At 33.6% G+C, this 13,510-nt stretch overlaps 1 protein-coding gene across 2 annotated transcripts in view; it reads left to right on the top strand.

The window, feature by feature from the left end:
• Positions 1 to 13,510, top strand: part of Arhgap15 (Rho GTPase activating protein 15) — a 591,785-nt gene that overhangs the window by 389,342 nt on the left and 188,933 nt on the right. For both annotated transcript variants that reach the window (XM_021723074.3, XM_040294270.2), the window contains one exon: positions 12,292 to 12,369. In XM_021723074.3, the coding sequence (XP_021578749.2) occupies positions 12,292 to 12,369 (78 nt within the window). The remainder of the gene's footprint in view (positions 1 to 12,291; positions 12,370 to 13,510) is intronic.

A 13,510-nucleotide genomic window follows, 5' to 3' on the forward strand; every position in this document is an offset into this window, starting at 1 on the left:
TATCTCCAATGCCTAGCCTTCTGTTGCTACATAATAAGAGCTTAATCAATATTTGTCAAATTACATGGAAAAATTTTTGATTGAAATTCATGTTTGTCAAATTACATTGTCAAATTACATGGATAGAGTTCACCAACTCAAGGAGTTTCCATCTAGTATATATTAGAATTTATCTGTCCTTCCATTGAACCAAAATTTAACATAGTTCCATTTACAAACAGGAATAAATGTGCCCCAGACCCATCTTTCGGTATAGCAGAAATATTAACACCCTCAGGGTAGTCTCTCCTGTATTCTCTAAAAGAAAGTGACAATCCTATTCATATTTTCTGAAAATAGGAACTTTATATGCATTAGCCGTCTCCACTGTCATGATTAGGTGCTTCTTCACCTTTGACTAGAAATGAGACTAATGACACTAGGAATTTCTCAGGAGTTTGGGAGAGTATAAAAAGTTGAACAGAACACTCTGATCTATGATCTAATAAGAGTTTGCTGGTGCTTGGTATGCTGAAATAGTCTTGTAGAAATATGTCACCTTTGTGCCTAGGATTTACTATACTAACCCACTTTAGGCATCAGTGCCAGTAAGTTCTCTCTCACCTGAAAGCTTAGCAGAGACAGCCATCAAAACCCTCCAGGAAGTGGTTAGCCAAAGTGTCTGAATTAGAAGCACCTCCCCAAAGAAGATCAAAAGTTATGCTCTACCAATACAGAGACACTGAGAAATGGTTGAATGTGTTCTAAATTAAACTGCCCTGGTGGTGAGCGGAGATCTGCCAAAATCTTTCAATTAATCACTTTTACCTTCAGGGCAGAGTTAGGCCTGAGAGTATTTCAATAGGTTTTTATTGGAACAGGGTTATTTCAGATATTAAACTATGTTGCACAAAGTAAAAATAATGTTATTTTTAAGTTGCTACTCTTGTTAAATAAAACTTGGCAAGCATTGCTGGGGTCTGTATTGTGTCTGTGTACTTGTGTATGTGTGTGGCTTTTTCTTGTGCCATAAGCCTCATTGATTTAAAAAAAAAAGGAACAGCAATGAATTAGGTGGTAAATATATTCATATAATCATTTTCATTAATAATGTGTTATAAATAATAGAAGAAAGGTTTTAAGTGTATAATTCTGTTCAACACAATTGAGATATTTTTCCTACATCTTCAGCAGTAAGTTAATTAGAATCACCTGCATTTCCTTGGGTGGACACCAAATGGATTGCAAACAAAAACAGATTAAAATAGCTGCTGGAGCTCATGGCATACAGATGACAAGATTCACAAAAAGGACAGCAAGGCACTGAAAATGTTCACTTTTCAAACACTTTTAGAGGAAATTTAGCTCTTGCAACTTCTCCATAAAAGCTGCTTGTAAGTGTTTTGCTGAAAGGCTAGAATGGCTTTGTTTCTGATCCCTTGATGAGTGAGAGAAATGTTTAAGAAAGATCACTTTACAGAGAGATTCGGGCTGAAATGTGATGACTGTGATTCAAGCCAAGCCAAAAATTACAGTTCAGAATGAAAGGGGAGGGACGTGGTTTGGGAATCCATTTTCCCACATTCCTGAATCTCAATCATCCCAGCCAATGTTTAAAAAAAAAAAAATGTCCAATGGAAAACAATGAGGTCACTTTGTTTAGATGTAAGGGAAAATAGGGGTAGAGGGATTGAAAAGAATGACAGCAAATATATGAATTTTAAATCAATACCTACTTCAAGTATGATGGATCAAAAGCTAGACTTTATATAAGTCTTATGACTTCTTCACAAAAGAAGCCATTTTTCAGTGTTTTCTTCTTGTTTGTGTTAGTGAGCCCTTTATTTCATGTCTTTAACTTATGAAGTTGTCTATTGCTAGAATTTTACAAAGAAAAAATATACATGTGCATGAAGTTCAGAATACTCCTCCCTAGACTCCCAGCTCTTCATAGAAATGGTATCTTGCAAAGCTGGTTACTCTCCTTGAACCTGTTGTGGCTACCCTACTGCTATGTAGACCTCAGGTTAGGCTGGCATATTTGCTTGCAAATTGCCAGAATAAATTAGGCTCTTTGTTCTTGTTATTTTTATTTATTTTAATGAAACACACTAGGGAAGTTACAATTTTAAAGGAATGATATTTACATTAGCATGATTACAGCATAGCATACCAGTAAAACTCAAACATAAAAGAAACAAAAAGAATGATAGGATGGAAATGCATCCTCAAAGTCCAGTATCTCCTATCTACATAAAGCTCTACAAGACAACAAACTCTTGCTAAATGATGACCAAAGTCATCAGCCAAGATTTTTACAAAAGATAGGGAAAATAATAAGATAATTTGTCAAAAACTATAGGTACCCTTTTTTCCCATTTTCCAGAAATCATTGGTCATCTTTGGTCTTATCCAACCACAGATGCTAGTTCTTTCCTACTGAGAATTTATAATCAAACTCAGAGCCCCTCTGAAATCTTTCTAATCTTTAGCTATTTCCAGAATGATCCTAAGATTTACATAATTCTTAAAATTATATTTATGTCTACTATCTTGTAGGTCCCAAATTCTTTGCTTAGACAGAAATGTAGGAACCAATATATAAGAAATGAGTGTCTGCACATGGGATACCATCCTTTGCTTATGATTTCACTTTACTCAGATGTTAAGCAGGACATACAAATGGCTTCAATATAAATACCATTAGCTACATTGGGACATTTTCCCTGATTCAACTACAGTTAGTAATCTATAAATTAAAAGGAAAGATATTAAAAGATATCTTTCTTGGCCAAATAGTAAGTCTAAATGGAACATGAATTGAATGAAATGTATGAAGTTGACATGAAAAAAAAACATTCCTGAGTCATAAAAGGAATAACAGCAAATAGAAACATGCAACAGAACCTTTCATATATTTCTGTCCACATTTCTGGACCTCAACAGTATAGAAAAGTGGATAAGTATCTTCAATTATGAGAAAAGTAATGAGATGCTGTGGCAAGAATGACATATAAATACGAGGGGGGAATTCCTGTTGCATGGAATGGCAGTGACTTACCTTTTATGTATCCATTGAGTATGGATGGCTTTTATTTTTTCTGGGTAAAAATTATAATATTCTTCTTTACTTAAGAATGTCCTATATTCCACTTAAAAAGAACTAGTGAGATGAGAAACTAGACAAGTAATGCAATAAATGATTTTCCAAGATTTTTCCCAACCCTGTATCTCTGAAATAGACAACCCTGCTAACTCTCACTTTCTCAAATACCATTTCAAAGACCTTTTTTAAGGTTTAAGTGGTACAGTGCAGAATCAACAAGAAAACAAAAATGAGTAACACTCCTAACATTCAGGCTATCATGTCATTTTATTCTACCCATTTTAAGTTTGGAGCAGTATGAGTACCCTGTCTTCCCAGGTGTCCAAATAGGATAAGGTTGATTAAGAGGTCAATATTGGGCAGAACAACAATGTGATAAATAATAATAAATAAATATGTATTTTGGGTTAAGATATTTAATTATATTTTTCCTAATACTAACAGATTGAACTGATAGTGAGATAGAAGGTAGAAGAAATCATCTGATAGTGATCCTCATTACTCAATGCTGGATAAAATGTCGTTGAAGAGTTTTCTTTCTGATTCAAGAAAGTCTAAACTTGACACCATTTTCTTCATTAGTCCCACATACTGTTGCTTATATTGTATGTGCTTTCACTTTAAAATTATATTATAATTTAAACCTGGGATTCACCCAGGACAGTGACTATATGAAAAATATAAAATAATGGTTCATTTATCAGTGTCATAGATTCTAAGCCATTTTCCCACAAAATAAAAAAGAAAAGGTTTCCTTTTCTTAATAACCTCTTTTCACCCTTTTACTTTTGAAATTTAGCAACAAATATTTATCTGTTCCATATCTTAAGAGACAAAAATTCTTCTTTTCCATATAAATTGCCTTTTAAATATTCAGAAATGAATAATAAAAATGAACCAGTAAAAACTTATATAATGACCTTATACAAATCAAACAAAAGTAGTGAAGGAAAAATTGAAGGTAAATATTTTGTTATGGCATTCAAAGAAGAAAAGGTTTTGCAGTAATTGTTTGTAAGAAACAGGAACTTATAACAGAGACATAAGGAAGATAGGACAAAATACCAAAAAAAAAAAAAATAGGAGGAGGAGGGGGGAGAAGGAGGATGAAGAGGAGGAGGAGGGGAAGGAGAGGGATGAGGAGGAGGAAGAGAAGAAGGGGGATGAGGAAGAGGAGAAAGAGGAGGAGAAGGGGGATGAGGAGGAGGAACAGGAGGAGGGGGAGGAAGGGAGAAAGGAAGGAAGGAAGGAAGGAAGAAAGGAAGGAAGGAAGGAAGGAAGGAAGGAAGGAAGGAAGGAAGGAAGGAAGGAAGGAGAAAGAGTGTGCCTTTTTCCCCCAACAAATATTGTTGTTTGTATTCTTGGCAGGGGGAGGGGGGTTGTATTGGAGGATTAGATGAACTCTAGATAGGACAAAGGGGAGGGAGGGGGCACGGGGTAGGAAAGACAGTGAAATGAGATGGATAGCATTACCTTAAGTACAAGTATGAAGACATGAATAGGGTGACTCTACTTTGTGTACAACCAGAATTATGAAAAATTCTGCTCTATGTGTAATATGAATTGTAATGCATTCTGCTGTCTTGTATAACAAATTAAAAATTTTAAAAATTTTTTAAAAAGAAAAGAAAGAAATGACAATTGAAAGCATTCATGAAATATAAGATAAAAACAAACAATTTTAGTAGTAAAGGATAAATTTTTAAAAGTATAAATGACAGTAGGATTTACATAAACACAGTAAAGTATAAGAATGATAAAAATAAAAGGATATGAGGAGTACACTGAAATTAAACCATATATTAGCATAGTCTCCCAATGTTAAAGTCACATAATGAGTATTTTAAATATTTATAACTTCATCCTTATCATTTATATCCCATGCACCAATAAAAATTCTTTTGCAGCAGCATGTCAACAATCTAATTAAACTTTGTTTTCAACATTAAGGATATACCTTGTAAAACGATGATGTTGGCCTACTATTCAAGTTGGCAAACTGAGAAAACATATCTGATTTTCTTTTCTTAGAAAAAATTTCAATGAAACAATAAAAAAGACATTTAGGAACTAGGGATGCAACTCAGTGGTAGAGTGCTTGCTTAGTATTCACAAGGTCTTGGGTTCAATCCCTAGAAGCACCCACCCCCCGCTGCCAAAAAAGAAAAGAAATAAAGAACAGGATGCTGAAAGGAGAAAATGTGCTATCAACAGACCAGACCAGAAATGGTAGAAATTCCAGGAAGACAAAGAGCAGATGGGATCAAACAGCTAGAGAAATAAAAGCAGAAGAATACCATTCTCAGACACCATAATTAGGCACAATTCTTTTCAGGGATGTTCTAGGGAATATCCAAACTTGGAGTCAACAAATACAAAGCAGAAGTTGGCAAGAAGTCAGTTAAGTAAAAGTAATTCACTAAATAATGGGATCTAACTATTGGAAGATCTGGATCTCTGACTTTTTTTTTTTTTCCACTCTGCGAAGTACCTGCAGTAGACACATGAGCTTACAGACATGTTCTACAAGGGAAAAGGCAAATTGACAGATATCTAAGAGCAAGGTCCTCTACAACAGTTAGAGAGCTTTGTCCAGGAGCACAGTAGTTATAGTACTGCATACCCAGAGTGAAGTTCTACTTACTTGGTAGGTAGACTGCTAGCCTGTTAAATAATCACCATTTATTCATCCTACAAGAAGCCCTTACTCAGCCTTCTCATTTAAGACGAAGCCGTTGGAGAAAAAAGTTTGGTACAAATACAGGTTGAGTATCCTTACTTAAAATTCTTGGGACCAGAAATGTTTCAGATCTCAGATTTTTTTTTTTTTTTGGATTTTGGAATATTTGCATATGCATAATGAAATATCTTGAGGGAAGGGACCCAACTCTAAATATCAAATTTAATTATGTCTTATACATACCTGTGCATACAACCTGAAGGTAATTTCATACAATACTTTAAACAATTTTATAAAAATGAAGTTTCATGTTGTGGAATTTTACACTGGTGGTGTCACATTGGCACTCAAAAACAGTTTCAAATTTTGGAGGATTTCAGATTTACAGATTAAGTATGCTTTATCTGTAAAATGGTATGTATGACTGCTGTTTATTCTAATTAATTTTATCTTTCAATCATAAGGATAACTGGTGTTTAATCAGTACCCATCCTAAAGAAATTCTAACCATAGAGAAGAGATGCAATAGATGGAAACATATGTCAAGCAATATAAGAAATTGCTTTCTGATTAAAACGACCCACAGGTAGAACATTTTTTTAATATTTTTTTTTAGTTACAGATGGACACAACATCTTTATTTATTTTTATGTGGTGCTGAAGATGGAACCCAGTGCCTCACATGTGCAAGGCAGGCACTCTACCACTGAGCCCCAGCCCCAGCCCACATGTAGAACATTTCTGAGTAACCTTTTACTGCTACAATTTTAAAGATAATTTTTTTAATCCCTGAGAGATAAAGCAATTTACCTGAAAAGCATCTAGAGTCAATTTGACATCAGATTTAACAGCAGGGGTGCTATAAAATGATGGAACATGTATATTTCAAAGTTAGGAAAGTAAAAGATTTTGAGACCCAAATAAATATTTGAATCAACAGTCAATTAAAAAGGAAAAGAAAACAGTCATTAAGATAGGAGAAATAAGGAAGATTACCAATAGTTTACTTTTATGAACAAAAAAATTCTTAAAAAATAAATCCAAGCTCAGGTTGTGGTTCAGTGGTAGAGTGCTTGCCTAGCATGTGTGAAGCACTAGGTTCAATTCTTGGCACTGCCATAAACAACTAAAAAAAATTTAAAAATAAATAAGTCCAAGAACAAATGACAGTGGAATATAAGAAAATATTTCCAGTTGACTCTTACCTAGACCTGTACTGTCAAATATGGCATTTCCTTGCCACATGTGGTTCCATTATGCAACCTAAATAAAATTCTGTTACTCTATGGCATTAACCACATTTCATGTGCTCAATAGCATCATATGTGTACACTGATGACTGGTTTGGACAGTAAATGTAGTATAGAACATATATATTTTATCAGATAGTACTTAATTTGAGGAAATGAAGAAGCCAAGAAAGGAAGAAGAGGATATATTAGATTTTAACTTTTGGGAGATCTTTAGGAAACAAAATTTTAATGTTGAACCCATTTACACTCCTTTTAAAAAATAATGACTAAAATAAACACATAGATAAGCCATAAAACATTTATAAAGTACAAATAAAATATAAATGTTGAGAATATGTAAAATGATAACATAATTACAGATTATAAATAATAATAACATAGGAAGTGGTAGAGGAGAAAGAGGAAAAATAAATGTATTAATTTCTTTCTTACAGCACCAAGGTAATTTGATATATTGAAATGGAAATAGACAGATGTAACTAATAATGAAAACAAAGAAAGTACATAAATAAGTGGTAAAAATTATGAATGCAACAAGCTCTTTATCTTTACTGATAGGTCAATAAATACCATTCAAAGTGAATAAATTAATATACAGAAATATGACACATTATCATAAATGAGCAACAACAAAGAAAGTGCAAACAGAACTGTTACCAATAACTATTTTGGGAAAAGCAGGTTGGGGCAAGTAGTTCATTATCATTGGGTATTCTTCTATGTAGCATGGAAAAATATTGTCCCTATGATAAAAAAAATATTTACTTTCAATGATTGTAATAAAGTTACACAGGTATTCTATAGAATAAAAGTATTCTTGTTTGGTGAACAGAATTATGACAATTCTTTCCTATGGTAATCATTTTCAAGAAATGGTATGGCTGTTGAAGGATGGGAATCTCACCAAAAATTAGCAATTACTAAATAAAGCTGGCACAAAGATACAGCCTAAATTGCAGCCATTGTATGCAATGAAATGTAGAGTCATAAATTCTATCATGTACTTTCAATTGAATTTGAAGTGTATGAACTGATTAATCAGAAATAAGTGGTTGGAAACACTTCTATTTAGAGAAGGAATAGGTCTGAATGGCACAAAAGTTACTCCTGATATTTAGCTCTGAACTCAAGAAGGATTTTGGAAGAAAAGAGAAAGAAATGTGCAGCAGATACAGGGCAGTCTCAGTGGATCTTGCCAGAGGAAAAATCCAGACGTCCAAAGTATTGCGAGAATGACTCCTCTTGTGGTAGCTCTGGCCTCCTAGGAATTAGGAATCACCATAAATTTCAGGAAAGGGACAGTTTGTGCAAAATTCCCAGGCCACATTTGCAGACTCAAGAGTTTCAGATGCACTTTGTTATGAATCAGTAAATACAATTAGGCTTCAACCAGACTCAAACTCCACATCTCCATGGTGTGTCCATCAATTCAAACTACCAAGAATGCTGCCTAATCCAAGGTGTGCAACTATTTTTATCATGCTCATTTGCATTGTCAAAAAACTGCCCCTCCGTTGGTAGATAAGCCAGTCAACTCTGCACACAGTGTTGGTCTCTAAGATTTCTTTTTGGAAAGTGTCTAAGATTTATGGTGGGAATTACTTATGACAGCTGCATTCTTTCCACTGAGCTTCAACCACCATTTGGTTTAATAACTCCTAATTGTGTGTCTATCCTGTCTAAACTTCTTCAAAAGAAAAACGAGAGAAAGACTTTTTAAAATCCCCTACAGCAACACCCAGTGATTTCTGCCAATAGTAAACACTATTTTGAAACATAAGAAAGTCAGCTGATGATGAACAGATAAATGCTATTTCAGTGAATGTGGATTTCTTCAGAGAATGTTTCATTAATGCTGCTAATGACAGTCTGGGAAAAAATGTAAAATAACTTAGATTTTTTGTGTCCCAGAGTATTTTTAGCATAATAGGCAAAATTTCTGTCAACATTCACAGTCATGTTATTTTCTTGAAAGAGGTAACTCTCAAAGTAATTTGTCTCCAAACTTCACCAAAGCACAATGTCGGTACCTTGAAGACATTGCTCATTTAGAAATCGTTCAAAGTCTAATTATATTTCCAAAATAAGTAGTTTCTAGTTCAGCAAGGATAATGTGGTCATGAAAAGGATGTCCAAATCCACCAATTTACATTGGTTTGGTTTGGCATAACTTTCAAAGTTCTTGGAATAAAAAGAGGACGACACGTGAAGAATTGTAATTTGGATAACATTCCCTGGACTTTGGGTTTGCCATTTTGTCAGACACTCAGGGAAAAGGTAATCAACGTCAAGACTGAACCTATATAATTTATAATTGCTTAAATTCACTGATAAGTTCCAGATTATTTTGCAAAATGTAATACCCTCTTTTTAAATATCTACTTTGTCATTTTCACTCTATTTATGTAATTTAAAAAGCATGATAAAGGGAGCATGAGCTATTCAAAGCAGGAGCCACTAATGTCAGAGATGATTATCATTCACAAGATGGATAGTGTTGATATCTCTGAATCTGAAGGGCTTGGAAGTTGTGTCAAGTTAGATTCATATTGCATCTAATATGTTTTACTTTACTCCTCTTACTTTCTGGTTTCTATCTTAAGCCACAAAGCAGTTTCTCTGTGACTCAGCTCTATACCCACAGTGGTGGCACAGGTTGGAATGACCCTCCTTGTCTCCATCACCAGTGCTCCCTTTTCCTATCCCAAAAGAAAATTCAGTTATTAATTTAGGATGATGTTGCTTTCTTTGAACAGCATACTGTTTTCCAAGTGCTCATATGTAATGTATCTAATCCACACTACTCTTTCAAATGTTTTTGATTATTAAAAAGAAAAAAAAACCTCTCCTGAAATTGACTAAAGATTAAGGAGAGTACTTCTTATTTTGTAATTTAAAATTTGTGTAAGAGAAAAATACAGGTTTTGGATACTGAAAATTTGGATACTGAAAATTTAGTTTACAACTCTAAATTACTTGAATTTTAATAGCATTTAAAGTACTATTGCATGAGTCCTAGCTTTAAATTACAAATGCTCTTTATTTTATACCTTATATAAAGGGATATATGAATTGAAATTGGGTTTAAGTAAGATACTGATTTGCAACAAAATATTATGAGAATTCAAATAATTTTACTTACCAGTGACCTCACATAATGGCTTAGCTAATTACCAAAATGCAAATTAATTTAAAAAGAAGCATTCAAATTTTTCACTTTATTGTAAGAGATATTAATTGCCTTTTCATCTGTAATCATTATCTTAAATAGAACTAATTTAACTGATTCTTTTTTCTTGCATATATAAGGATTACTCATGTAGAGTACAGAGACCCATACTGTCCGTTGATGTCTCTATTTTCTAAAATATCATTCTTCTCTAAATTCCTTCAAAACAATTGATTACCTATAGGAAAAAATTAAGGAAATTTGCATTTCATCAAATTTTAGTTGTTTACCTGATTGTGGTGACATGTAAGTGGACATTGTTCACCTTTCTTGGTTTTGAATGATGTTTGACTACATGTGGATCCAAAACTATTCCCTAAGGCCCCAATTCCAGCATCATGAACTTTTCTCTATACGCTATACAAGTCCAATAAAGTTGATTTTAAATAATTCCAAAATATTTTCCTCATTGGCTATATGTTCAGAAAAATTAAGAGGAAAATATCTGAAGCGAACATATTTACTTAAATGACAGTAAGTTCTCCAAATTTATATAATGCTTACTACTGTGAATCACAATAATTAATCATGGTGCTATGCCACCTCCCCAGGAAGTGTGATAATGACCCCAAATGGGCTGGGAATCTCATCAGGGCCTCTTAAGAGTCTAGAGACATCTAACAATATACACTCCTGACATTAGAGTTATATTATCAGCATTTCTTACAGGCAATAATAGTGTCAAATAAGAGTTTTTCTTAAAATTTTCCTGTTTCTTAGTCTTCCTGATAACTAGGTCATGAAAATAACTAGATGCTATAAATATGTGTGTCTAAAACAAGTTGTTGAATATCCATATCCACTTCCAGGATAATTCATTTTGATGACTAATTCTAATAATAATTTGAAATTAATATCACCATTTTGGCAAGGGTTTTATTTATTGGTTCCTCCATAATGTAACAACACATTACTATTGTATAGTATAAATTATTCAACTAATTATATGTTTTAGCCAGCTTTTTTGTTGCTGTGACTAAAAGACCCAACCAGAACAACTGTAGAGGAGAAAATGTTCATTTAGCGACTTACAGTTTTAGATGTCTCAGTCCATAGACAGTCAAGTCTATTCCTCAGGGGCCTACAGAAGCCGGAAAATCATGGCAGAAGAGTTTGATGGAGAGAAGACTCTCACCTGGTGATCAGTAAGCAAAGAGAGACTCCACTTGCCAGATTCAAAATATATAGCCTAAAGCCACACCTCCCAGCCACACCCCTCCCACCTTCAGTTACCATTTAGTCAATCCTGTTAGGGGATTAATCCGCTAAATAATTCACTCCTAACCCAATAATTTTGCCTCTAGGTCTTCTTGCATTGGCTCACACATGAGCTTTTGGGGAACACCTCACATTGAAATGGTAAAATTTTACATTTGAGTATGATTTTTATTCTATAGTTGAAATAATTAGACCAATCAATGTGTGTCATGCTATAGTGACAAGGAAAAGAGAATGGACTGGTGGCTAGGAGTATAGCTCAGTTGTAGAGCACTTGCTTTGCGTGTGCAAGGCACTGGGTTCAATCCCAGTACCAGAGAAAGAGAATGGACTGGAATGAAGAAAGAACAAACGAACAAACAAAGGAGGGAGAGCAGGTAGAAAAGAAAAAGATACGAAGTTAGGAAGACTAGAAGAAAACAGGGAAAAAAACCTCACAAAAACCTGGACTTATTTTACCTGTTCAAAAGCAGAAGACAATACACATATACTTGGAGGTTCTCATTCCTCTGGTTTAATTCCTATATTTTTATTCTAAATAAATCTTAAATGTGCAAGTGTGCTATGTCATCCCTTGTTATCTATAGCTCTTTTATGGCTCAATTAGAGTCAAAAGTTTTGATGATTAACTGTCACTTAATTTTATGATTAGTTTATTGGTATTAAAATATTGAAGATTGCTTAGGTTAGGACACAGGAATTTGTTTTATCTGTGAGGAAAAGAGATTTGATGATGATTTACTGCTCTCTTCCTTCTCAAATTTACTTTTTCATATCATCTTGGTTCTTATGTAAGCTAATATAAAACATAACCTTTTATTTTCAGGTCTAGATGCTGATGGAATATATCGAGTTAGTGGCAATCTGGCAACAATCCAGAAGTTAAGGTTTATCGTCAACCAAGGTAAAGGATATTTTTAATTTGGACCTTTCCTCTGTAATCTCTAACAAATCTTCAGACTCTGCACTGTGGGAACTATGAAGAGATAATGATAAAACCTTTGGAGGGAGAAAGGGAAAGTTGAATAAATTATTAAATTATTACCATAGAGGTAAAAGATAACCATTGACTTGTAGATAAATACAAAAGAGAGAAAGACAAATTAATAGTTAATGTGGAATATATACCAAGTGGAAAAGGGCAAAATAAAAGTTGGGAAAAGAATAATCAAAAAATGAAAAATGGGATAAAGAAAATTTGGTATATATACACAATGGAATATTACTCAGTCATAAAGAAAAATAAAATTATGGCATTTGCCAGAAAATGAATGGAACTGGAGACTATCATGCTAACTGAAATAAGCCAGTCCCCCAAAAACCAAAGGCAGAATGTTCTCTCTGATATGTAGATGCTAACCCACAACAAGGGAGGAGCACATTAGAACTTCATTGAACTAGACAAAGGGGAATGAAGGGAAGGGAGAAAGTATGGGAATAGGAAAGACTCTAGAATGAATGCAACATATCTATATGTTCTACTATACTGGCATATAAAAATAGTAAACACCAAATAATTGCTCAAATTTGTATTTATATTCTGAATCTTAACCAAAATGAAAATATCTCCCCCCAAATTAACAGCTTCTAATAGACACATAATATATATGATGAATAGAAGAATGAATGAATGATGAAAATTCAAGAGTGAAAATCATGTTAGAAAAATATTTAATCAATAAGGACAAAGATGAAAAATTATGAAATGTGTATGTTGTCAAAGAGTTACAAATTAAAATAACAAGATACTCCTACATACCTATTAGAACACCTATGATCTGAAGCACCACCAAATGCTGACTAAGATGGAGAGCAACAGAAAATCTCATTCATTTCTGATGGAAACGCAAAATGGTGCAGTCACTTTGGAACATAGTTGGGTAGTAAATACATTCTTATCATATGATCCAACAATTTGTCTCAGATATTTACCAAATGAGTTTAAAACTAATATTCACATAAAAACCTACACACAAATATATATATAGCAACCTTATTCATTACTGTTAACACTTGAAAGCAGGGCTGAGGATGTAGCTAATTGT

Source organism: Ictidomys tridecemlineatus, chromosome 7 (genome assembly GCF_052094955.1).
Source record: "Ictidomys tridecemlineatus isolate mIctTri1 chromosome 7, mIctTri1.hap1, whole genome shotgun sequence".
Taxonomy (NCBI): domain Eukaryota; kingdom Metazoa; phylum Chordata; class Mammalia; order Rodentia; family Sciuridae; genus Ictidomys; species Ictidomys tridecemlineatus.